Here is a 24,816-nt window from a genome sequence, read left to right on the forward strand (position 1 = left end):
CCACTGTATCATCTTTGGTCAGGGAGTACTTGAGACCTAATAGTGGGCTACATTAATTTCTTAATAGTTCGGAGCCACTAAGATTGCTTTTATTTTGTTAATTTCCCAACTCCCACCTACCCCCCATTTTAGGATGTTGTCATGGTCGGAGAAGAAAACTTTACAACCCCATGCTACATCCAGTTGGATCCAGAAGCCTGCCATATCCTGACAGAAACTCTCAGCACCTATGCCTTGGTTGGACAGTCCATCACCAAAGCAGCTGCAAAGCGTCTAAAAGTGGCCATCTTTGGTCCACTCATCTGCTCATCTTTGGAATACAACATCCGTGTCTACTGTCTGGATGACACCCAAGATGCCCTTAAGGTAATTTATTTTTTTTCTTTAGAATTCTTTCCTTCATCCCTTTTCTGTACAACATCCTTTTTTGCTATTGTAATTTTAGAACTACAATTAACATACATTATCCTCTTTATTGCAAGTATTGTACATCTTGCTAGACTTCGTGATTGATTGGTATGACAGTTGACAAAATACTCTTTGACAATCAGTGGGTAGAAAAGGGAAAAAAAGTTGAGCTAAAGATTTACATAGTTTGCCTATTTACTTTCCTTGTTCAGTAGGCTAATTCTTCTGTTCGTATTCTTTTTTCTTCTCATTTACCTGTATCATAACCTGGGTTCTGGTATTTTTGCATTATTAAAAGGCCATAAGGTGCACAAGAACTTCATTGGCTATTCATGTATTTTTAATGCTAAGTGCCAGTTCCCCAAAGATGCAAAACATATAAATACCTCTTTGTAAATAGTTGATAATGATAAAAGAAGCTCCAGGGTTGTTAATCAAGAGCCTGCTGCTATATTGCTTTTTGAGATGACTTCGTCTGCCGTTTTTGCACTGACAATTTGCAATGGAAATGAAACACTGCTGTCTGTATTGACACACATGATCCTGTTATGCATAGTTGAATATGTACATACCTTACACCATATCTGTATGGATTAGATTATAGTAATATATGCATCATCTAGTGACCATATAAGTAATATTTATTGTAAAGACATGTGTACATGTGTCCAGCAAATTAACCCTCACACACCTATGATCAAATATAGAACAGTTTTGCTGTATTTACAAATACAGTTCCTTCATTGGTAGTATCTATAGTGCTGAGTGGTTTAGCTCCCCAACATTACTTTTTTTTTGGTGCATTGAGTGACTCACCACTTAGCAAGCTGCCTTCAGACGGGAATACTCTTAAGAGTTTACATAACATATCCATAAATGTTGCCTAGAAGATTTTTGAATTTCTTAGTGCAGTGCTACCAATTCATTTCTTTGTAAATGCTGTTTGTTACGGTGCCTTCTGGACCATCACATTTTCTTTGTCAGGGGTGTAAGGAACTGGTTTCTGCAGTTATTAAACAAGTACACAGTGTGAAGAAATTTTCAAAATAATAGGCTGTACATAAGCTATCTAGGTGACTAAAGAAAGGTGTAGGGTGATATAAAAGAATAATTGTTATCCTAGATAAGTGTACACTCAGGTTTGTAGTCCACCAAAAGCCTGCTAAACTTATTTGGGCAGTGATAAAGAGTGGAATGAAATAAATCAGTTTTGTGCAATGTTTGTGTTGTATTGAGTAATAGTTTCGGGGGGGGGGGGGTCGTTCTCTTTTACCAACCAGAGAATGCAAGCCAGAAAAGCTTTTGTGCTCTGCATGGGGTTTATTTGAGGCAATGTCTTGACAGCTTCTGCTAGAAAATTACTGCATTTTACTCATCAGAATATTATTGCTTGCATCCCAAACTCATTAAAAGGGGATTAAGTTCTAAGTAAAGTCAAGGTCTGAATCTCCCAAGGATAAATTATCTTTTCCGATCTGGCCATCGTGGTCTTCATAATCTGTGGGTGTCTTCTCATATTCTCCAGAATTTGCATATACAAACAAACATCTGAGAATTAGAAATAGAGGCATCTGTCCTCCTGGTTTATGCAGAAAGTCACAGGTTCATCAAGGAACCAAATGTTTTTATTAAGAATTAAGATACTTAGCCATATTCTCCATATAGCAGTATTGCATAATGACATGTTTTTCCCTCTTTCCTGATTTTTCCCCTAGTGTGTAGAGTAATAATCCAAGCTTATTTGTACTTTCTTACTCTGGGCAGACCTTGGAAAAAGTACCTGTTTTGGATTGCAGCTCCCAAACCCTCCCAGCTAGTATTGCTACTGTCCAAAAACAAAACAAAACAAAAAAAAAAACTAGAACACAACAAACAAAACTTTAAGATTTCTAAGCTCTGATCTACACAAACAGTGGGATACTGGACCACATGGAGCAGGTCAAGTCCCATAATATAGTGGGTCCACCAGGCATTTTTTGTTATTGTTTTTAGTTTTGGCAAGGTGTCTAGTTCATGACTAGTGATATATATGCCTCAAGAACCACTTATTGTGCCCACATGCCTGACAATGTGCCCAGGAAGCAATTTCCCTCTATGTTGGATTTTAGCAGTATAGCATTATCTGAAAGCAGGGTTAGATACTTTAAGAGATGCCAGTTGTAATGCTGTTTGGCAGTACAGTTTTAGATGGTGCCGCCAATGCTAATTTTTCTAGTTTCTAGTCTGCCATTTAGCTTATCAGCTAACAGAAGGGAATTGGCACCTCTGCTTTAAAGATGCAGATTCAGATTAAAATATGACTGACTTTCACTGAAAGTTTAGCCTTATTTTGGTAAATCCCAGCAGAAATGAATGGAAGAGATATATGGTTGTAAGAATGCAGTGGTGTAGTTGATGCAGAAATCACAGATTTAAAGCACCTGGATTGTTTTTCTAATTATTTACTGTGTTCACACCTGGCTTTGATTCTGCACTAGAATAGAAAAATCAATAAATACAACTAGTAGCCAACCCACTGTAGACACCTGGGGACACCGGGAGTTTCCAGGTTGAAACTCAAGAAGTAACCTGGGAGGCGGGAGAGAGACATATCCAACCTGCTCGCATACCAGGGCTTGAGTATTTAAATGTGTATGTTCTTGAATTTTTAAGGACTTTTCCCCATTTCATATATCTTAGGAATTATATGGAGCATTGGACAAGAGCAGCCACACAGTGGGACACATAGTGGTATCGAACAACATGGTTAATGTCCCAAATGAGGAATCCAAATTAAGGAGAGTTAAGTAGCAAAGACTGGATTCTTGCATCTCACTACTGGCAAAGTTTGGTCACTTCTCTCCAGGATGAAAAGGAGCCCTATGTTTGCTTTCCAATAGACTAGACCAAAGGTTCAATCCATTATCTTGGGTTTACCTCAAGCCTGGTGTCTTGTAGTTTCCTAAAAAGTCAAGTTTATTAGTATTTGAATAGGTCAAATAAATGGCCCTTTATTTTCCCATATACAGTCGCCCCTCCTAATATGCGGATCTGGGTTCCGTGGTCTTGAATACTCACGGAGGGGCATCCTCCATTGTTTCCAATGGGGCGTGCCCTGTGGTGCGCACCTTGCACATGCTCACAGGCACATGCCCCATTCAAGCCTATGGGGCTTGGATATGCACAAGTCTCCATTTTCGTGGGGGTTCACAAAAATGGAGGGCCAACTGTATATGTGTCTGATCTCGTTATTTCATGGTTGATCATCAACCAATTGAATGCCAAAGTCAGGAACATCCATAGTATTGTATTTCTGATTTCTGTAAAGTTGGAGAGTATAGAGAGCTGACAGGAAAAGAATCAAGTCATTTGCAATGTGGTGTTGGAGAAAAGCTCTACGGATACCATGGACTACTAAAAAGACAAATAAATTATTGCTAGAGCAAACCAAGTCTTAACTTCCCCTAGAAGCCAAGATGACTAAACTGAGACTGTTGTATTTTAGCCATATCATGAGACGAGATCTCATTAGAAAGGTTGATAATGCCTGGTAAAGTGGAAGGCAATAGAACAAGTAGAAAACTGCATTACAGGTGAATGACTCAATCAAGAAAGCCAAAGCCCTGAGTTTTCAGGAGATTAGCAGAGCTGTTGCTGACAGAATGGCTTAGAGGCCTCTCATTCATAGGATTGGTGTGCATTGAAGATGACTTGATGAAACTTAACAACAATTATTAAATGTTTGTCTATACTTATATTTTAATATATGCAAATTTTGTGCATTTTACTCTCTCTTTTTCATCTCAGTGGATAATGCAGTGTGGCATGATGGCTAGCAGAGTAATGCTTTCTATGTTTGCTCCGAACTATGTCCCACTGTTTTCAGTAGATCTTATCATCCTGTAAGTGTATTTAGAATAGCAAGCAAGAGTATGAATAACTATATTTCTGAGGAATTGTTCAAGAAAATATTATTGGAATGAATATTTTCTCTCAAAATATTATAAATGTTCTCTCAGAACACATGTTTTGATATGTTTAACCTTCCATGAACTTTAAGAACTATGGCACAGTATTCAGGAAAGTGTGAAAAATTATGAATACCAAAGTTTCAATCTGCACATTAGACCAATAGATATGGATTGGGTCTTCTCATATAGGAGTTTTTAAAGGTCAGATTCCTCAAACTGAGAAGTCCTTCATAAAATTTTGAGACAGTCATATATTTCCATTTGCAAGCAAACTACCTCTCAACCCTAGCCTTTCCCTTGTGCAGTCTTCAATGCAGCAACAATAGCAACATCACACAGTAGTAATTTTCAACACAGGAACAATAGTAACATCATAAAGTTAAAATAAATTGTTAGTGTTAGTTAAAGAATGCATGTGAATTGATTTGATGCTCTAAAATGCTATATAAATGATAAGTTGTTTAGCAGTATAATGAACAAGGTCATAAATATGCATATATAAGCGAACCTCAGTAATGATGTGTATGAGTACAGTCTATGTGAACCATATATCAGTAAACTGATGTGAAGAAACGTAACAAATTTTAGTTTAGACAGCACTGCAAGATAATTTGGGCATAATTAGCCTTGATAGTTATCAAATAATTACTATTGATTTGCTCTATAGGCATCTTCATAATTAAGATTTACATGGAAGATGCTGGAACTGATTGATTGGCATTACCTTAATTCTTAAAGCTTTCTAATTATGTTCTTTTCATCTAACAGTGTAGAAGCAGACACCATTGGTTTTAGAACTTGTCAGATGTTAGGTTACTTGGAGGAACACAAACTTCCTCACTTAGGCTAAATAAACAATGAACGTGAACGTATAATGCTCTTGCATATCACTGCTGAAGCAAAAACATAATTACTTTTAGAATTCAAACTTTCTTTCTTTCTTTCTTTCTTTTCATAATGTGTTACTGCTTCTATGTATCTCTATATCTTTTTGCAAAAGTGAAAACCATTTAGGTTGCTAGCTATGGTCTTAGAGCAGTTGTGGTGAACCCAAGGCACTGACATATCCAAGGGGTAGGACTTTCCACAAGGATGAGTCACCACAAAAATACCTTGGTTCTAATGTCCAACAACATAATAGACTTCACACAACCCAGACATCTGTAGCTAATTCTAGGCCTGAACATGTTCATAGGGATTTGCATGTTCCCTAAAAAACCAACCAAACAAACAAAACCCCTGGTCCTAAGCCTGTTCTGTTAGCATACTTCAGAACAACGTGCAAATGGAAGGTGTGATTATGCCGTATATATGGATGTATCCATATGCTGTGCCATTATTATGAATTGGTGTCTCTGGGCAGCTAATGAGTAAATAGTAACACAATAATAGAAATAAACTTGAAAATGAAATGTAAAATGGTGATAAACTAAATCCATCAGCAAATATTAATATCAGTGTAACAGATCTAAAAAGTAAAGGGAGAATAGTCTGCGATACTACATGCATAACTCAATCTTCACCTGTTAGCTAAGGGTGTTGTATAAAGACAGTGTCAACACTGAAAAGGACTTTTGTGGTGGCTGTCTGCCAGATCTCACATTTTTACATAACAGTTGGCTTTAACATTATTGTTTTTTGTATATTGTGCAGAATATGTGAGAGGCAGGTAAGATAATCATGCATTTGTGTTTGTGTGTGTGTTTAAAAATCCCATTAAAGCATATTATTCCAGTACAAACATGTTCTAAAAAGAGTTAACTTTTTCATCCATATCTAAATTCTGCTTCTTTATTTATAATGCATTCTCACTTGTAGCAGCTTTTTAGGGTCCAAAAACAATTTCTAATTAACTGGGGGCAGGGGGAGTGTGTCTGTTTCACACGACAGATTTCTGACACCATTTAAATCGAGGGCACACACTAATGAAGTTTCTGACAACTTCAGAAGTTCAGCTCTCTTGAAGGCAAAGAATAAGATTCCCTGGAAGACATCATGAAATGAACACATCCAGAATGACACATTGTCAATGACTGTGTTGGGGCTTTGACTTGGAGTCTCTCAAGCAATTAAGCAAACTTCATAGCAGCAGACCAGTCTATCATGCAACACTGTTTATTCCAGTAACAACATGATGATGCCCTCCACTGTATTGAAACAGATTTTATTTTGTGTCCTTCCTCTGGAAAAGGGCTGTAGAACAGATGTCCTTCCTTTGATGCTGTTGCTTGCTAGCTGCTTTTCAGGCATGTGTTTAATAGTAGACAGCTCAATTCATGGACCATTTAAGAATGATTTGCTAGATTTATATTGAGTGCTACCACAGTGCACTAGACAGAAGCTTGGACTTGGTTATAAGGCTTGTATGCAAAACTGTTTTCAGCTAGGAAGCTTACTGTGTAACTTCTAATTTTAATCTACCTTAACCCTGTAGGTTGTTTAATTGTATTTTAGCTTTCTTATCACCAGGTTTTAGCTCTATCTTGTTTTAACCCTGTAAGCTAATTTGAGTCCATGCTAGGAGAAAAATAAAATAAAACAGGATTGTTTCTTATGTCAATCTAAGCTTCATGGAGAAGGGCAGGATACAGGATGTTTTGCTGTAATATTGAACGTTATTTCAATACTTGGAACTTAACTGAATTAGATTCAATGCATTTTGTCTTTTCTCTCCTTACACTCAGGAAGTACTACAGTTGGAGAGGCAAATGGGTGGACAACTCCTGGAAGAACCAAAGGCTTTACATTTTAAGGGTAGCACTCACAACCTCCGCTTATCCATTCATGATATCACCCATTCCCTCTGGAAGAGCAAACTGCTGGCTAAATACCAGGTAAGACTTGGCAAATTCTCTAAATATCAATTGAAACACAACAGAAGGTTACAGGGATAAAGGTCTAGAGATATTCGGCATTCCTTATATTTGTCACTCCCATCACCTTCCAAGGCAGGGTTAATGGGAACATGTGATAAGGCTTTTTTCTTTTTTTTTTGTGCCTGCCCTTAAGCTCTGGAATTCCCACAAGAGAGGCTAGAATCCCTCCCTCCTTGCTGTTCTTCTTTCAGCATGCAAAAGTTTTATTCATGCGCTATCATATAGGTTAGCATTAGATGGAATCCTTGTTTACTTTTGTTTATGCAGTCTAGGAACAGTTTGGGGAAATTAGTTAAACACTAAGGAATGTTAGCAATGGAAGTCAAGCCTGGAAGATTATATAAGAAGATGATTTAAACTGAAATGAATTTTGAATGTGATGATAGTTAAGAATTATTTGACAAATATTTGTGATTAGTTTTAAGGATTTAATAAAAAAAAGTTTTATTCAAGCAGGCTATTAAGAAATGAAGTTTTTAAAGTAACAGGTTTTAATAGTGCTCTGTATGTTTTTCTAAATGGCTTTTAAACATTTTCAATTGTTTTTACTGCTCATAGTTTAACTTTATTTTAATGTTGATTTTTAATGTATAAAGTACATTCAGTCTTGGTTTTGGGAGGAGATGACGACGATGATGATGACTGTGCAAAAGTATTTTAAAACCAAACAGTGACTGGGAGCAAATATCTTTTTTACTTTGTAATTAGATGTATTCCTCTTCTATTTTACATTTTATGTTCAGCACCTATTTTTAATGCCCTCCCTTACTTCATTTTGTGTGTGCCGAACATATGCAAGAACACATTTTTTTGTTATGTGAACAATACCCATGCTCAAAATACAGATTTTTTCTCTCCCCAGTGTGTCAAAAAAATCTGAGGGAGCAATTGACAGAATGCCATATTTCTATATCAATTGCTCTCAAATGGATCTGCACTAGTGGCCATTGCCATGTCTTGTGTTAAATCATTCCTGATGCTAAGTGTGCATTCTATTAATATGGCACTTACCCATTTCTAACTGTAATTCATGCTTAAGATCATGGCACTAATGCCACAACTGCAAATGCCTTCCAAAACCTACTTTAAAAGCCAGCAGTTATACCAAGTGATGCAGGCCAGTTCTATGATACAATGAGTAATTGCAACAACAGTCCTTATCCTGATTTTGGCACTGCAGATTGGTGGTGGGAGGGAACTGGAAACATCTCCTGCTGAATGGCAGCAAGACAGACTTGCATTGTTCAGTGCAAATGCTGGTTTTTAAGGGAGGTTTGAGGCATCAAATATGTAGTTACACATTTGTATATGTGTTAATCAACACTGTATATTCATTTAGTCACTAAGGAGCTATTCCCCACTGAGATTTGCTGGAAGTAAATTAGTAATTTGTACATCTATGCTATCACTTCTTCTACAGGAAATTCCTTTTTACCATATCTGGAGTGGATGTCAAAGAAATCTGCATTGTACTTTCACCCTGGAAAGATTCAGCCTGAGCACACTGGAGCTGGTGTGCAAGCTTTGCATACGGCAAGTTGAAGGAGAAGGACAAATATTCCAACTCAATTGCACAGTATCAGAGGTAAGAAGACTCAAATTTCTCTTCAATATTGAAATGAAGGAAAAGGGAATTTAGTTTCCCAATGACAAGATGCGCTCTCACACACCTTATTTTCTAAATATAATATCCATTAACTATTGCTCTGCCTTCTAGAAAAGGGCATAAAGAACACTGCATGGTTAAATAACATAGGGGGTTCTAAGACTTTTTGTGCATTCTTGGTGGTTTCACTCATGTCTGAAGACACAAGAAGCAATGAAAGTAATTGCAATGCACATTATATGTAGGTGTGGTTTCCCAGTCCATTAGTTTGCTGTTCATGGGAAGGGACCCATATACCTATAATGCTGCATATGTAGGTAATGTTACACTTTGATCTGAAAACCAAATCCTTCCATATAGTTGGAAGGAACCACAAGGGCCATTTAGGCCAACCTGTTGCCAAGTAGGAAAACACAACTAAATCATTCCTGGGAGCTGTCCAACCTTTTTAAAAATATCTCAATTGAAGCCAGAGTCCACCATTCCTCTGTTGGACAGCTCTTACCACCAAGAAACTCTTTCTAATTTATTTAGAATTTATTTTCTTGTGATTTGAATCCATTGGTTCATGGTATAATAATTATAATAACAATGTTTATTTATAATAATAAACATTGTTATTAATTTTCATCTAAGGGGTATCTAGTATCTGGAGCAGCAGAAAACAAATTTACTCCAACTTCCATATGACACCTGTTCAAATATAATGCTTATCATATCACTTCTCAGTCTTCTTTTAACCAGCTAAACATTCCCAGCCCCACAAGTCATTCCTCATAGAATCATAGAATCACAGAGTTGGAAGAGACCACAAGGGCTGTCCAGTCCAACTCCCTGCCATGCAGGAAATCACAATCAAAACATCCCTGACAGATGGCCATCCAGCCTCTGTATAAAGACCTCCAAGGAAGGAGACTCCACCACTCTCTCAGGAAGTGTGTTCCACTGTTGAACAGCTCTTACTGTCAGGACATTCCTCCTAATGTTGAGGTGGAATCTCTTTTCCTGGAGCTTGCATCCATTCTTCCATGTTCTAGTCTCTGGAGCAGCAGAAGGCTTTTCCATACTTTGGACATAATACCTATAAGCTAAAGCATTATTCTTTTTTAAATTGTAAACTGCCTTGATTTCCCATTTTGGGAGAAAGGTAGGATGTACTGTGGGTAAAGATACATAAGCAGATAAATAAAAAAGATGAGGAAACAGAGGAAGAGGCAGCTAACGCCACTTCTCCTTTTGCCAACATGGACTTTTTTGGAGGTTTTTCTAAGCTTTGCCTAAGTGACTGGGTTTACAGTTAAGTGATCTTTGCATGCCCAGTTTGCATGAAACATCTTCTAACAGCTACAGCTGTTTCACCAGCTGCAGCATCTTCTGAACAGAGAGAGCCTGGCCTTATGCAATGGCAAATTCTGAAGCAGACATCCACCATGTGTTGTAGATGCATTTACTCTTCAACTTTGAATATATAGATGTCAGCTGGAACCTGCTGGACAAAACAAGCCAGTCTTTAAGTGGCTTTCTTGGCTATCCATTTGGTCTCAATAATTTCTGATGTTGTATTTAAATGTTCAGAGACCTATATTGTTTGGGACTATTCATTCCCATGTAATCTGTCCAGATAGTGAGGTTATCATCTCAGAGTGACTTCACCTTCTGAGATAAAGCATGTGACAATTGGAGAATTTTTTTAGAGGCAATGCTCTACTTAAGCAACCTCTTCACCTGAATAATACAATGGGTTTATCTTCCAATCATTCTTCCTTTAGTGCTTTTTCTTAATTACACATCCCTTTTAATCTTTCACGTGGTGTTCTTTGTTTCTGTGGATTTTATCACTGTTAGCCACCCTAGAAGTTTTATTTGTACTGAAGAACAGGATGTTAAATTTTATTAATAAGTAAGTACAATAGCTAAAATACATTTCAAAATAATTTACATGAAAGAAAATTCAACTGAAATAACGCAGTTTACTTCTACCTGCCATATGTAGAAATATAAGCAGATCATTTCAGTGAGTTGAATCCAAATTAAGTTGTATTGAATCCTGTTTAAATCAATAAGACAAATTAGCCATTGTTACATCCCTTCTGATATCAACAGGAATTAAGTGCAACTAAAGACGGCCGCCCGACTGAGCGGGCAGGCTGTGTTGCCGCCGGACCGGCGACGCAGGCTCGGTGGAGTGCCCCAGCATGCTTTGCTGGGGCGTGCTTGCTGGCGATTAGTTGCTGGGGAAGGAAAGGGAGGTACTTCCGCCTCTGAAAGGCCGCTCTAGGGGGCTGATAGTCCCTCTCTATGGTTGCCTCGGTTCTCCAGGGCGACCGATTGGTTCGGCTGCTCTGGGGGCGGGACGACTCCCTTCCCAGCAACCCCCTGGGCATGGCCTATTTACGCCCAGTTGCCCAGTGCACGGTGCCATTTGCTGCTTGGCTCTCCCACCCGCCCTCCGCCAGGGTGTTGGTGTTTGTCACAACTTTGGGGCGGCAGCAGAGGGTCTGGATCTGGTGGTCATGGTCTATATGGTTGCATAGCACTGTATCGGGAGTCCCTATGGGACACGGGAGCGATGAGGACATGTGTTGTGGCCATTGCGGGGGCCATAACGTGACACCACTTCCCAGTGACTAGGGGATTTAATTTGAATGCAATCACTAGGTTGCATGGATATGAGAGGGCGTTCCATCAGCCCCTAGCTCATCCCGATATCTTGCTGATATATGACTGGCCAGTATCTTACAACAGTGGGTTGTACGATGATCCAGACCTCATGCTTTTGGCCAACCCTACCTTTTGGCTGCTGGTTTTGTGTGAATAAAGTTGTGGCCTTTCCGCCACATATGGCTCATGTGTTATTGTGGCGCCGCCCTCCCAGGCAAATGGGCATTACAATTTAATACAATGATACACTTGCTGGGATTAAGCCAAACTTTTTTTGTCCTCTTCTGCTGAGCTGCTGCAATAAATAAGATCTAAGAGTCAAAAAGGAGCAAAGAAGGAACAGGGCGAGGAAGGAGCTGAGTTATGCCAGATCCAGATCCAAATCCCCTGCAGGGCTACAGTATAAAGCTAGGCCAAGACTAGAATTGTTTTAAATAATTCCCAATACTCTTAACCTGGGAGAGGCTTGGCTTCAACATAATTTCAGCTGACATTTGGCTGTTTTGGCCACTTAGGACTGAATTATTATTATTAATACTTCATCTCTATCATTTGAACAATTGTCTCAGGCTGATTTACATTATAAAAGAAATAAGGAGAGGGGAAATATTATGTGCAATGCTGATAAATTAGTGAGAATCCTGTTTCAAAGCGCAGTGGATTTCTACAGTTGTTGTGTTACACATTCTTTGTCAATAAACTGACACTCCTTTGGAGGGTCAGAATTGTTTTGAAAATTCTGTTTTGAACTCATTTGACTTCAGAGCAATGAAATTGACCCAATCACTGCCTGGGGACTTAGCTGAAACAATGGCAGAGTAAGTTCTGTCACTCTGTAATTTTATTTTCAAAGTGTTTTAAGGGCTACCCTCCCATGCAGTGCCAAAACCACACAAAGTGAAACATTTGTCTTCATTTTCATCAGCTATAATTAAGGGCAGGCCTTCTTGTCCAGCAGGCTGCTGCCTTGACCTCCTCTCTATTCCCTGCAGTCTCCTGTGGTGGGGTCACCATAGCCTCCCCGAGTTTCACCACCCTTTTGGACTTACAAACAACTTCAGTCAAAGGCGCCGCCAACATTAATGAGGAATGATCCTGGTGTCATGATGCCATAGCAACCAGCCAGTGGTTTTCATTCCGCACACCATATCTCTGAGCCACACAGCTCCACCCCTGCTGGCTTTGGATGATGTTTTTACTTTCCAAGCCCAGCAGGTCTGTGAAGTTCAATAACAGTACAACTCTGGCAACAACTAAAGGGAAAGCATTTTGGGGATCAGAGGGAAGGGTGAGCTGTCCCTCTGATGAATGCTTTCTGTTTGGTGTGCACAAGTGCCAACAGATAAAGAGAAAGGTGGATTAGACAGAAGAACAAAGGAAAAGAAGGAGAAAATCCTCTTTTTTGTAGAGAAATTATTCCTCAAAGAGGGTATCAGAAGAATAAAGACTTCATGTGAGTTGCTCTGGGATAAATAATTATTTATTTCATGAGTCTGCTGTAGGATGAGCCTCCAAACAGAGTGGGTGGGAGAAATGCTGATAAGGTTTCAGTACCAGCAACTGACATTATAGATAAACAAAAAAGATAGTGCAAAGTAGCTGGAAGGGAATGATAAATGGAGAAAAGGGGGAGGGGCTTTATCTGTTATCAGACACAGGTCTGTTCAGACAGCAGATGACACCATCCATGGACCATAAAAGAAACATGCCATGAGGATGTGAGGCTATCAAAATTGAGACCTGCTTTATGCATTATATTTTTAAATGCTCCTCTAAGCTTATTTTATCCCTGAAATGTACACTGAAATGTAGAAAGCCAGTGTGGTGTAGTGATTTGAGCATTGGACTACGACTCTGGTAACCAAAGTTCAAATTTCCACTTGGCCATGGAAGCCCACTGTGTGACCTTGGATAAGTCACACTCTCTCGGCCACAGAGCAAGGCAAAGACAAAAGCCCCCTCTGAACAATTGTTTTGCCTTAGAGCAGTGGTTCCCAACCTTCCTAATGCCGCAACCCTTTAATACAGTTCTTCATGTTGTGGTGACCCAAACCCATGAAATTATTTCGTTGCTACTTCATAACTGTAATTAAATAGGTGTTTTCCAATGGACTTAGGTGACCCCCATGAAAGGGTCATTCGACCCCCAAAGGAGTCCCGACCCACAGGTTGGGAACCACTGCCTTAGAGTCACTATAAGTCAGAAATGACTTGAAGGCATTACATTTGGCATCATTGATGCCAAGGATAAGTGCAGTAAGGCTGGTTGCACTATAATTGCAATTGGCTTGCCTTTATTATAGGGACCCACAGAATTTGAGAAAAGGTGAAAAGCAGACAGCTGTATAAACACATATGCTTTATGGGGAATCCCACAAAATGTGAAATGTGGACTCATATTAGGGGGCTTTTTGTTCATTTTTGCCTTCACATAGAATTTTGCTCATATATATTCCAATCTAATCCCAGTTACACATATTGTTTGCAATGAAATAGGAACAAGAATGCAAACCCGAATGTGTATATTCAAGTATAGGGTTGAACAAAATTCCCACCCCCTTTTCACCCCCATTTACAGACTAAAGAAGTATGAGTGGATTATGACAAGGTGTAATTCAACCAGTGTTCACCTATGGACAGCTTCATTAGAAGAAATGGATTGTAGTTTTTTCAAGGTGTAGAGATGAATTTCCACTGTGCCTATCTGCTTTCTGATCCTTTTTGGATACTATTTCCACCCACCCACTCACCCCCCAATGTATCTGTTGGAATTATACCCTGTTACATTGTCTGATAAATCTGGAGAAGACTTGTAGCTGGCATGTGAAGAAACCCAGAAAGTGTGACATTACCTTCCACTCTTAAAATTATCCTCCCATTTTAGAAAACACCAAAAAAACAAACCCCAAAACAACAACAACAACAACAACAACAACAACAAAATCAGGAATGCAGCTTTGCTTCTTCTGCTACAAACTGCGTCAAACTTGAGTCAAGCTCTAGATTTGTTAAAAGTTTAGCCCAGCTCAGATATGCATTCAACTGAAAGGTGTGTGTTGCTGAAAAACACCCACACTCAGATATGCATCACAATGTTTAATTGGTTTATCTACTATCCCTTCCACCTGGTTTGTGCAAGAGTTTTCACATTCAGATACTGCTTGTCTCCCTTCTTTAATTTAACAAATTGGATACTGGTATTCATAAGAATGGATGTGAGCAACTGATTGCATTAGCAAAACAACATGCACATGTGAGATCAGATTTAATCAGATCACTATGGCATCCTTCATGAATGTTATCACTTTTCATTGTTGGACAACTGTATTATGGGAGGCAATGATCTATAAGTTCTTTTTGTTGTTGTCCGTCATCATCATTATCATCATCATCATAATTTTCAGAAAACCAGTAGATTAATGCAGTTGATTACATTGTGCTGAATCTGGTGTTCCAGTGATAGAAATTATTCCACATTCCAGAAAACTGGCTCTACGGGTTTCCTACCCCATCAGACCTGGTTTTGCACGTCTATGGGACTACACTGCATATAGAGAATTGCCCCTTTCTCATTCTGCTGGATTCAGTTGTTATGCTAACTGAATGTCACTGTTGGCTCCCTCTTCTTTTATATATACCTTGATGGAAAAATAAAAATAAGTTCCGCAAAGCAGTAACTAATTTTCACATAAACGCAGTCATTATAATTTGTTTGTTACATGACCTTTCCTTTGTATAAATGTCACATATGGATGAAGTCTTCCCACCCACACAGAAAGTAAAGAACAGTACACATAATTATTTAATTGCCTGAGGGACTAATTCAGTGTTTCTTTAGGTTAGACTAGCCAAGATCTGAAAAATTTTAATGAAAGAAAAAAGTAGTCTGGGTGGGTAGTGGGACCTGGGTCCATGTTCAAGGACCAAAAGATAACAACTGCAAGTTACTTAATTCTGCAGTGTGTACCATTGGAGATAACATCTGCATGGTTATTGGGTGTAAAGTTATATCTTCAACATGGGTCACAATAACATTAAAGGCAGATGGTAAAACAAGTGTCATAAACAAGTATTACAATAAGTGTTGCACTGAAGTAATATCAACGTTAATCTAGCTAAGGAACAGAAGAATGAGTGGGCATTATCTTTAGTAAAATTATAGTATATAGCTAATTTTGTCTTATATATAAGAGGCTCTGGTAAAAGAGAAAAGAGGACTTTTATTTTACTTTGTTATTACCGGTAGTTTTCAATCTTCTGTGCTCTGATTCCATCTGTAATGCAGTACTGGGTTTATATTTGTTAGTGATTACACACCAAGGATATGTAAAACCCTACTCTTTTCTTTCTGTTAAATTTTCCACTTTGCCTTCCCATCGACCACATATTAACACTCTCTTTTCCATGCATGCTCTCCAGTTATTTATTTCTTTTATCTCACAAAATATTTGAATTTTTCAAATGTCCCCCTGGCAGTAGGAATGGCAATGACATTTTCCACAGCTTGGTTCAGTAATGGATTTCAGGAATTAGGAAAAGCCCACCTGAAAAGAAGAAGAAGAAGAAGAAGAAGAAGAAGAAGAAGAAGAAGAAGAAGCAGCAGCAGCAGCAGCAGCAGCAGCAGCAGCAGCAGCAAGATTTACAAGTCTCAAATTTTTTCTCTGGCTTCGATTAATATCCAAGCCAGATAAGAATTTCAAGTTTCCCTTACTGCCTCTCCAAATATCACCTAGTTAGTCTGTGCTCAATTTCTCAAACACCCTCTTCCTTTTCTTTATTTCTATGTCAAGAGGGAGAGATGAAGGCACAGACCTGCCATTAGCCTGTCCAGCTGTTGTGTAGCACCCTGAGATGAAAGGTCTGGTGGTCCTTGGGTTTTGTAATCTTCCCAAAGGAGTTAGATTTGTGTGCTACTAAGATCCAACCATAAACACTGTCTGCCGGTGTCAGAGACAGCTTTTCCTTCAATGCAATGTAAGCTTTCCCTTCAATGCAACAGTGTCCAAGTATATTGTTTGTCTGTTTAAACAACAACAACAACAATAACAAACAGTCATTCACTAATGTAGGAGAATTGTATTTGAGTAAAAACATTGGGTTGAGAAGTAAACCTCCCCCCGACATGATTAGTGAGTCTAGCCATTAAAGCTGGGGTAAGCCACATGTGGTCTTCCAGATGTAGTTGGACTACAGTTCCCATTATTTATCACCTTTGGCTGTATGCAGTAGAGGAAAAGTTTTTGGAAGAGACATAAAGTTGCTCATCCCTGCATTAAAAAGCTGCTGCTTGTCTCAACAGCCCCATTTTGAGTCCATATTCTTGGACAAAACCATGAGGAAAGGTTGAGAGATGAGGAAAGAATGGTGCAACTGACCGATCATATGTTCCATAATCTTAATATAAAAACTAACTCCCAAGGTGCAGTCTAGAAAAACTTTGGATGAAGTTAGGCCTTACTCACAACTACTGTACTGAAGATTTGCCAGAATGGTCTATAAAGGAAAAAAGTTAAGAGAAGAACATCCAGGTTTTAATTATCTTATCAGTTTTTGGAAGTAGTAACAAAGGCCATATTCCCTTGAAAGACTCTCCATGCTTTCAAATCTTCAGAACTTAGTGCCTTCTCTTAGTCCCACTATCCTCACAAGCACATCTGTTATGAATGCGTGAAAGGGAGTTCTTGGTGGCTGCTCCAAGGTTCTGGAAGGCTAGAGTGGTTTCCTTCTTTCTGTCCTTTCAGCCACCAGTTACAACATTTTTATTCTGGGAATGGGATTTCATAAAGACTGGTTTTAAATAGTTTTGGCACTGTTTTTATTATAGTTTAGTAATAACTTTTTTCATATATTTTACCTATTTTCCCTCTCTGTCTCAGTTTTACATTTTTTAAGTTGCCTTGAATCCCAGTTCTGAAGGGGAAAAAAGCTTGATAGGTGCTGGTTGTTCAGTACTTTCAGACCTGGCGCCTAGAACTTTTGCACAGTTGGTAGCTCATACCTATGAACCCAGTCATGGGTAGCCTTGGTTACTCAGATCTCATGTAGATTTTGGAATGCAAGAAGGCAATGAATGTATCAATGACAGTAGAGCAAGGGGACAGGTAAAAGGGACCCTGTCAGCTAGTGCCAAAATCCAAATGAGAAAGGATGTGGAAAACAAAACACCAACCACCACCATCTCAGTTTACACTGTAGTTAGCAAACCTACAAGAAGTTTGAAAATTTGGTTTAAAGCCTAACCTTCCCATTTCAACACTGCCAATTTGCTTAATTTCTGATCTACCTCACCTCCCATCTCCCTCTCCTTACTTGTTTGTCTTCTCTGCCATAGCAAGGACTTGGACCTTTAGAATCAGAACTCTAAAATTTGATTTGTGTGGTACATTTTCCAGTCATTACATTATTGCATGTAGAGTGTAGCTTGACCAAATCAAATAATATTTTGAGAAAATTTGATGAATGCCTGTGAACCTGCAGCTTCCAGTAAGTCTGAAGGTAATATATTTTGTTCACACTCATGGGGATCCAGAAATGAATGTATGGCACAGGTAGACAAGCTTCACCAAGCTTCCATTGGATTAATTTAAAAGCAATTGAGTTATTCTAAAATAAATTGAAACAATTGGGTAACTTATCCAAGACAATCCTCACAAGAAAATCTAAGATTCCCCCCTCATAAGAGCTGTGAGAATAAAATGGGAGGGGGGAACAGAAGAGCCATTGGCCCCCAGTTTTATTCTCCTCTTGTACAGTTTTATTATCCATACCGGCATAGAACCAAGTGCCTCCATGATAGGAAGGGAATACTTTGTGGGAACAAATAGGGAATGGAGACCAAATATCACCGCTCTTGAATTATCCATGAAGGATTTGTCCCCATCCTCTGATTTCACACCCTTAAAACATGCCCTAGTTCATTTACACTGCATAAATGAGATGTGTTTTAAGAGAGCTGTGAAGTGGGAAAAGAATTTGGGACCCTTGAAAGCTCATAGCTCCTCTGAAGCATAGTTTATAAGCTTCTCTGGCTTTTTACTGGCATCTCTAACATGTATAATTTAATATGTGGAGAACTTCAACTGAGAACTTTTGAAAGTCTGTTTCCATCATCCATACTTGTTTTTTAATAGTAGGGGAAACCCTACTACTAGGCAGAGTGAGGCAAACATCTCTGGCAAAATAGTGGGGTGAGATGTATCATGAAAAGGCAGAAAGTGGTTAGTTATTAATTCATCATATTCATTTTGTATAACTGTGAGAGACAGAAAGAGGTGCTTGTGAGATCTCTATGTTTCAGGTGCAAAAAATAACTCAGGTTGCCTTAGGAACTATGTAACATGACTTTGTGGGAAGGGTTGCTGTTTGCTCTGCCTTCTCAGGCAGCAAAATATTTTGTAGTGGAACTGGGCACACTTCATTTGCTGTTATAGCAGGTGAGAGCTGCATATGCCCTAGGACCTTGGCAAGTTTTAAAGTGGTTTTATTAGTGCTAAAGCATCGTGGAGAGCTAGATATGTCATGGATATCAAGGCAACTAGCTGATATATAAAGAAGCTGACATTTAAAGCAGCTCTCTTTTATTGTTTTAGTAGTTCACAGACAACATTTGCCTTGCTTTTCCAGACAGCTGATGTGATGGCCAAATTAATTTCCATTCTTCTGCTTCAGATGTGAGATCCTGAAATGATGTTTTTATTGTTCTCATCTGTTTTAAATGTCACACAGAGTTTTCCCCCTTATAGTTATAGCTATGTATGTGCTTTTAATATAAGTTTTAACAATATATTTATGCCTCTGACAGTCCTATAGTCAATCTTTTTCTCTCTCAAGGAGACAGACAGTATTTCTTATAATTTCATTCCATGGTGAAAACCAGTGATGTAGACTCAGGTCTATTGACTCAGACTCAAATCAGACTCAAGTCACTTCAGTGGTTCAACTTGGACTCAACTTAGTCATAAATGATGCTCTGATTCATCTTGACTTCCAACTCATATATTTTTAGTAACCAACTCTCTGGTGTCATTCACTTTGAACAGCAGGCAAGACCCAACCCAAGAGCATGGAGCACATTTCTTGGAGGGGAACAACAAATGTTTTAGGCAATGGGCTTGAGGCTGAAAAGTCCTTCCAAGGGTTTTGAAAAGCTTTAGAGCACTCCTCAGATGTGCAGCAGAGACAGGCTGCTGAGTAGACCTCACCTCCCACCTCAAACCTATTGCCTAATCTGTTTGCTGTTCACCTCTGAGAAACACAAATCATCTCCTTTTTTATGTTAAAGTTGAGACTTGAAGGCAAAGACTTGAGATTTGACTTGAGACTTGGAGTAAAATATTTGAATGACTGGTGAAGACAGTAGGGGAAAAGGTGCTGATCTTGGGAAGTGGAGGAGAACAAAAATAGGTCAGGATATTCTGCTGCAGATTCGTGTGTGTGTAGTTATCTTGGATATGAGCATTTGACCTCAATTTCCCTATCTATGGATGTGGTCTTTATGCATTGTACATTGATTTGTACTAGAGATGAGACATGCTGCATATGAGAAAAACCTCAATGTTATCTGGCATCCCAATGATGGGGATCAGTTATTATTTTCTTTTCCATTTGCTAGTAAGCTTTATCCACAGGTTGAAATGTCTCTTTCATTATGACATTCCTTCTTTCAGAAAGGGGGGGGGGTGTCTCTTTTTAACATTCTCTTTCAAAATGTTTATGGATTTACATGGGTGGCATCACCTGCTGAGCTCTTACTGATTTTAAGTGAAGACAGGTGGCATCTGGGAATTGGAAATATATAGGCTGTTATGCCTTAGCATTTTCAAGAGGCTTAAAAAAAGCTTCAACAGTCTGCAGAAGAGATGTAAAGCAATGTTACAAAAAAAAAAAAGAACTCAGATGAGTTGTCATGGAGAGCAGTATATCTAGTTTAGCTTTCCTTTGCCCCACAACTGATTTTTATAGAAACTTTTTTTTAAAAAATGTATTGTTCTTAAGATTATAAGAAGCTGTTTTCTGACAGATCAGACCATTGAGCTATATACTGTTATCAAATAGCAACAGCAGCTTTTGTAGTTCTTAGATTGTGGTCTTTCAAGTGCTACCTATAGAACCTAGAATATTAGGCAGGGGGCATTGCATGTGCCACTGAATTATGACCCTTCGGCAAGATGAAATAGTAAAGAAATGTTGGAAGTAGAGCAAATCCTTTCTCTTGTAGTAAGTATTAATTGCAAATCAACTGTGTTAAGTACTACTGATGTAGTCGGTGATGTAATGGTTAAAGTGCCCTACAGAGGGTAATAGACAAGTGGTCTATTACCCATTGATTTCTGCCCCATCTGCTGTTGACCCAGGAGGCAAGTTGCATTGCCATCAGTGGTTGCTTATTTTATGAGCAGAATCATTAGCAGGAGAATTTTCATAGGATGCATGAAAAGCCATGGGTAAAGGAAGGGAGGCTATTGTGTCCCATGAATGGAAGTAATATTACCATCACACACAAATGCTTACCCCTGCACATCCACACAAACATGTATATTCATGTCTTTTTAAGAGTATGTATCTATAGATACTAAGAATAGATACAAATTTGTGTTACTTAGCCCTCAAACCATTTACAAAGGGCCCCATGTCACGAAAAAGTAAGAATATTTATCAAAAAAATAAGGAAAAGAAGCTACACAAAAAGATACACATTGATATCTAACAGTTTTCAAAGAGAGAATTGTTTTAATGTGTTTCAGTATAAAAGAAAAAGCATGGAAAAAGAATCTGGTGGCACCTCAATTAGTCTTAAGATTCCTTTTCTGTGTAATGTTGAATGATATGGAAGTACAGTGGCAGAGCATATGGTTTATGTGCAGAAGATCACAGTTTGAATCTTTACGGAAAATGTTTACCATCTCTTTTACTAGGGACTGTGTGCTCTCATGTGTCTGTTCATGTTCTCACAGATAGCAGGACATCCTTTATTTTCTTATTTCAGCTTTTTTCCATGTGATATTGGTTGAATCATAGGGTACAATGTTTGCTTTCCTCATTTTTAAAGAGTTCAGTTGCACCATCCAAATTGTGATCTCTGCTGCAGATTTAGAGTTGCCATTCTGTATTATCCATGAAACTCATTAATTATGATCTGGAGTGAAAGAGCCCTGAGCATTGTAAAAGAGTGGTGAAGGCACTATTGCATTTCTATTCTCTCCCCCCTCTACTTTAACACACACCACACACAAACACATTTAATACACCAATATAGGTTTCATTTTCCATATCTCCCTACCTACAACTATTGTTCTAGTGTTGGTAGTAGCATGATGATTTTTGGGCGGGGGGGAGGGATGGTAAAGTATAATTCTGCTCCTGCTGTAGCCCACAAAGTCTCTATCCCAGTGGAAGGGCTTCCTGGTATCTATGGTTGGAAAAAACTTTTGTGTGAGACTTGAAACACTTTTGCCACTTGCAATAGACCAGGAACAGGCTGAAAGTATTGTCTAGTTAACAATAAGGAACTTTATCTTTTATTAGTCATTTATGAAAATAATATTTTAGGATGCCTTTCTACAAAAATATTCAAAGCATATTCTGTAACATCTGCAATGTATACTTTCTAAGTGACTTCTGTTTCACAAAGGGTTTCTCAATGAATTGTTTTCTTTCCTCTGCTGATACCTTTGCCATTTCCTCCACATTTTTTCTGTATTTTGCAGGAACCTACTGGCATTGAATATCCACTAATGGATCCAGCAAGCACCATCACCAGCATCATAGGACCTTGTGCATTCAGTATTCCCCTCCCAATCCGTCAGAAGCTTTGCAGTAGCCTAGATGCTCCTCAGACAAGAGGTCATGATTGGAGGATGCTGGCACATAAACTAAAATTGGACAGGTGGGTTGGCTTATTGGCCACACAAACTATGCAACACTGCAGTGAGTAACATAGATAAATTTGTTTTTCTAGCAATGCATGACACAATTCATCTGGGACTTCTAATGCTCAGTCTCCACTGAATTTTGCTGCTGCCCAGGTTGTGCAAGCAATATAGAATGATATGAATAAGTCACACAATGGATGTGATGGAGCCTCTATCCAAGTTGGCCCTGCTATTCCAGTGTTTGGGCTGCTAGCATTTACCTTGTCCTTTTACCCTTAAGATTCCTCTCTGGATCAGGTACTTGAGACACAAGGCCATCTAGATGAGTGGATGTACTCATCAGTGGGTTCAGTGTGGTAAGGCACCACCAGTCTTCCTTGTTAATTATTAAATTTTTAAAAATCCAGAGAGAAATATAGAAAATTACAGAAAAGATTTGTTGTATAACAAATAAAACATCAATCCTTATTTTGGTTAACACCTTCATTTCCAACAGAGCAGCACTGTCCCTTCTACAATCTCAGCTCCCAAATTCATTGCCTTCTACAGTGTCAGCTCTCAAATTCAATTCAGATTTTCTTCATTCCCCTCTTCCTAACTAGTCCTATCCAGCTCTTCAAAATTTAATCCATTCTTGTCTGTTCCTGTCCCTCTTTTTCTAACTGGCCCTAACTCTATTTCTCAGTGGTCCTATCTAACCCTGGTTGTTATATTTGTTACCTTAATATGCACCCCCTCACAGCATGCCATGAGCTGTGACTGGATAGCTAGCTGTAGCCATGTTTGCCCAGTTGCCTCCTTCACAATGGAATCATTGGAATGCTAACCAACTCATAATCTCTTCTGGGTTAGGCCATGTATCCCTTAAAGTGTATTGCTGGAGGTCATGTAATGTTGTTCTGTGCTTTCTTCAGTGTATATGTATGAATATAATGGTGTCTAGTAACAGTAGAGTCATAGTTCAAGCAATAATTTAGTAATGCACTGGTGTTAGTAAGCATTGTGCCCCAGCTGTTGTGGGAAGACACAGCACCAGTGCCCCCACTCAACAACTGTATGCTTACACTCTTCATTCTCAGTCTCCTCTGCATCCTTTCCTAACTATAACCATTGTTCCACTGCAGGTACCTTAATTACTTTGCTACAAAATCAAGTCCCACTGGTGTGATTTTGGACCTGTGGGAAGCCCAAAATTTCCCTGATGGCAATCTGAGCATGCTAGCAACAGTCCTTGAAGAGATGGGAAGGCACGAGACAGTTGTTTCATTGTCGGCCGAAGGAAAGTACTAAGAAGGCGAGCTTAGAATGAGAAAGAAGGAATGTTAACCATGTCAGCTGTGACTTACTCAAACCGAACACCCCAGTCCAATGTGTTTTAAAACAAGAGGCATTTCAAAGGGGAAAAGACACAAAATCCTGACTTTTCACATGCATAGTCTCCTTGTACATTATCACAGGATTTGAAAGAAATCACGCAAAGTTGTTACCTTGATAATATAATTCAGTCTAGCATCCCTCTCAGCTTGGCTGTACACTGCTTGGTACAGGATTTTACAGTTTCCTAGGAAACGCTTTTTATTGCTATCCAGATATATGGATAAACTTTCTTAACAATCCCAGTTTCTATGAACATTGTTTACATCAAATCCTGGGCAGCGGGATGGAAATGTCTGTCCCCATGGCTCTCTTTTTATATATTTACTTGCTCTCCTTGTTCTTCTTCTTGTTCTTCTTCTTTTGTTAAAAGCCATTTTAGACCAAGCCGTGGATAAAGCAGGGTTGTGGCTATTTTTCAGACAAATCATTTCCTAATACCCATTGCAGATCCATTTCATGCTTGCAAATCTGTCCATCAGATGTCTTAAAATAATCCTTAAAACAATACTGTTTCTAGATTGAGTTATTGAGCCAGAGTTTCAAAATCTTGCATCTGGCAAGGAGATAATGTGGATGCTAAGCAGGAATGCACGTACCTTTCCCTACTTTCCCCAGGGATGCCTGTGTTCCTTGGTGAATTAAATTGCAGGGATATTTTTTTCAAGCTCATATATCCTGCCTCCATCATAAAAGTGTGTGTGTGTGTGTGTGTGAGAGAGAGAGAGAGAGGAATGCAATTTGGCATAGTTTGAGCAGGGTAAGAACCCTACCAAAATCTTTTTTTTTAAAAAAAATCTTGTATGAATATTTACTGAATAGTATCTAGTACAAAGAATATTATATTTCTTATTATTATTACTATTTTTTTTTGTTTACCAAATTTTTGCAGCAATCTTATGTGCAATGGCATCAGCATCTTGGACGCTGTTTGCAGTGTCCAGGGGTCTTCTAACTCTTTCCAGTGGAGGTTTCTTCCTCTCTTTTTTTGTTCTAGTCATGGGGCTCACCTTAAAACCAGTTTTAGTGAGTAATGAATAGTTTGTTATCAAGTAAAGATAATTTCTCAT

At 38.7% G+C, this 24,816-nt stretch overlaps 1 protein-coding gene across 3 annotated transcripts in view; it reads left to right on the top strand.

The window, feature by feature from the left end:
- UNC5C (unc-5 netrin receptor C) overlaps positions 1-24,446 on the top strand; it is a 379,353-nt gene extending 354,907 nt beyond the window's left edge. For all 3 annotated transcript variants that reach the window (XM_089526097.1, XM_089526099.1, XM_089526100.1), the window contains 5 exons: positions 133-366; positions 7,043-7,192; positions 8,655-8,819; positions 22,208-22,386; positions 23,497-24,446. In XM_089526097.1, the coding sequence (XP_089382223.1) occupies positions 133-366; positions 7,043-7,192; positions 8,655-8,819; positions 22,208-22,386; positions 23,497-23,662 (894 nt within the window). In that variant the 3' untranslated portion in view covers positions 23,663-24,446. The remainder of the gene's footprint in view (positions 1-132; positions 367-7,042; positions 7,193-8,654; positions 8,820-22,207; positions 22,387-23,496) is intronic.
- The last annotated feature ends 370 nt before the right edge of the window (positions 24,447-24,816 follow it).

The sequence above is a fragment of the Sceloporus occidentalis genome, unplaced genomic scaffold (assembly GCF_023333645.1).
Source record: "Sceloporus occidentalis isolate IW3139 unplaced genomic scaffold, rSceOcc1.0.p SCAF_5, whole genome shotgun sequence".
NCBI lineage: Eukaryota > Metazoa > Chordata > Lepidosauria > Squamata > Phrynosomatidae > Sceloporus > Sceloporus occidentalis.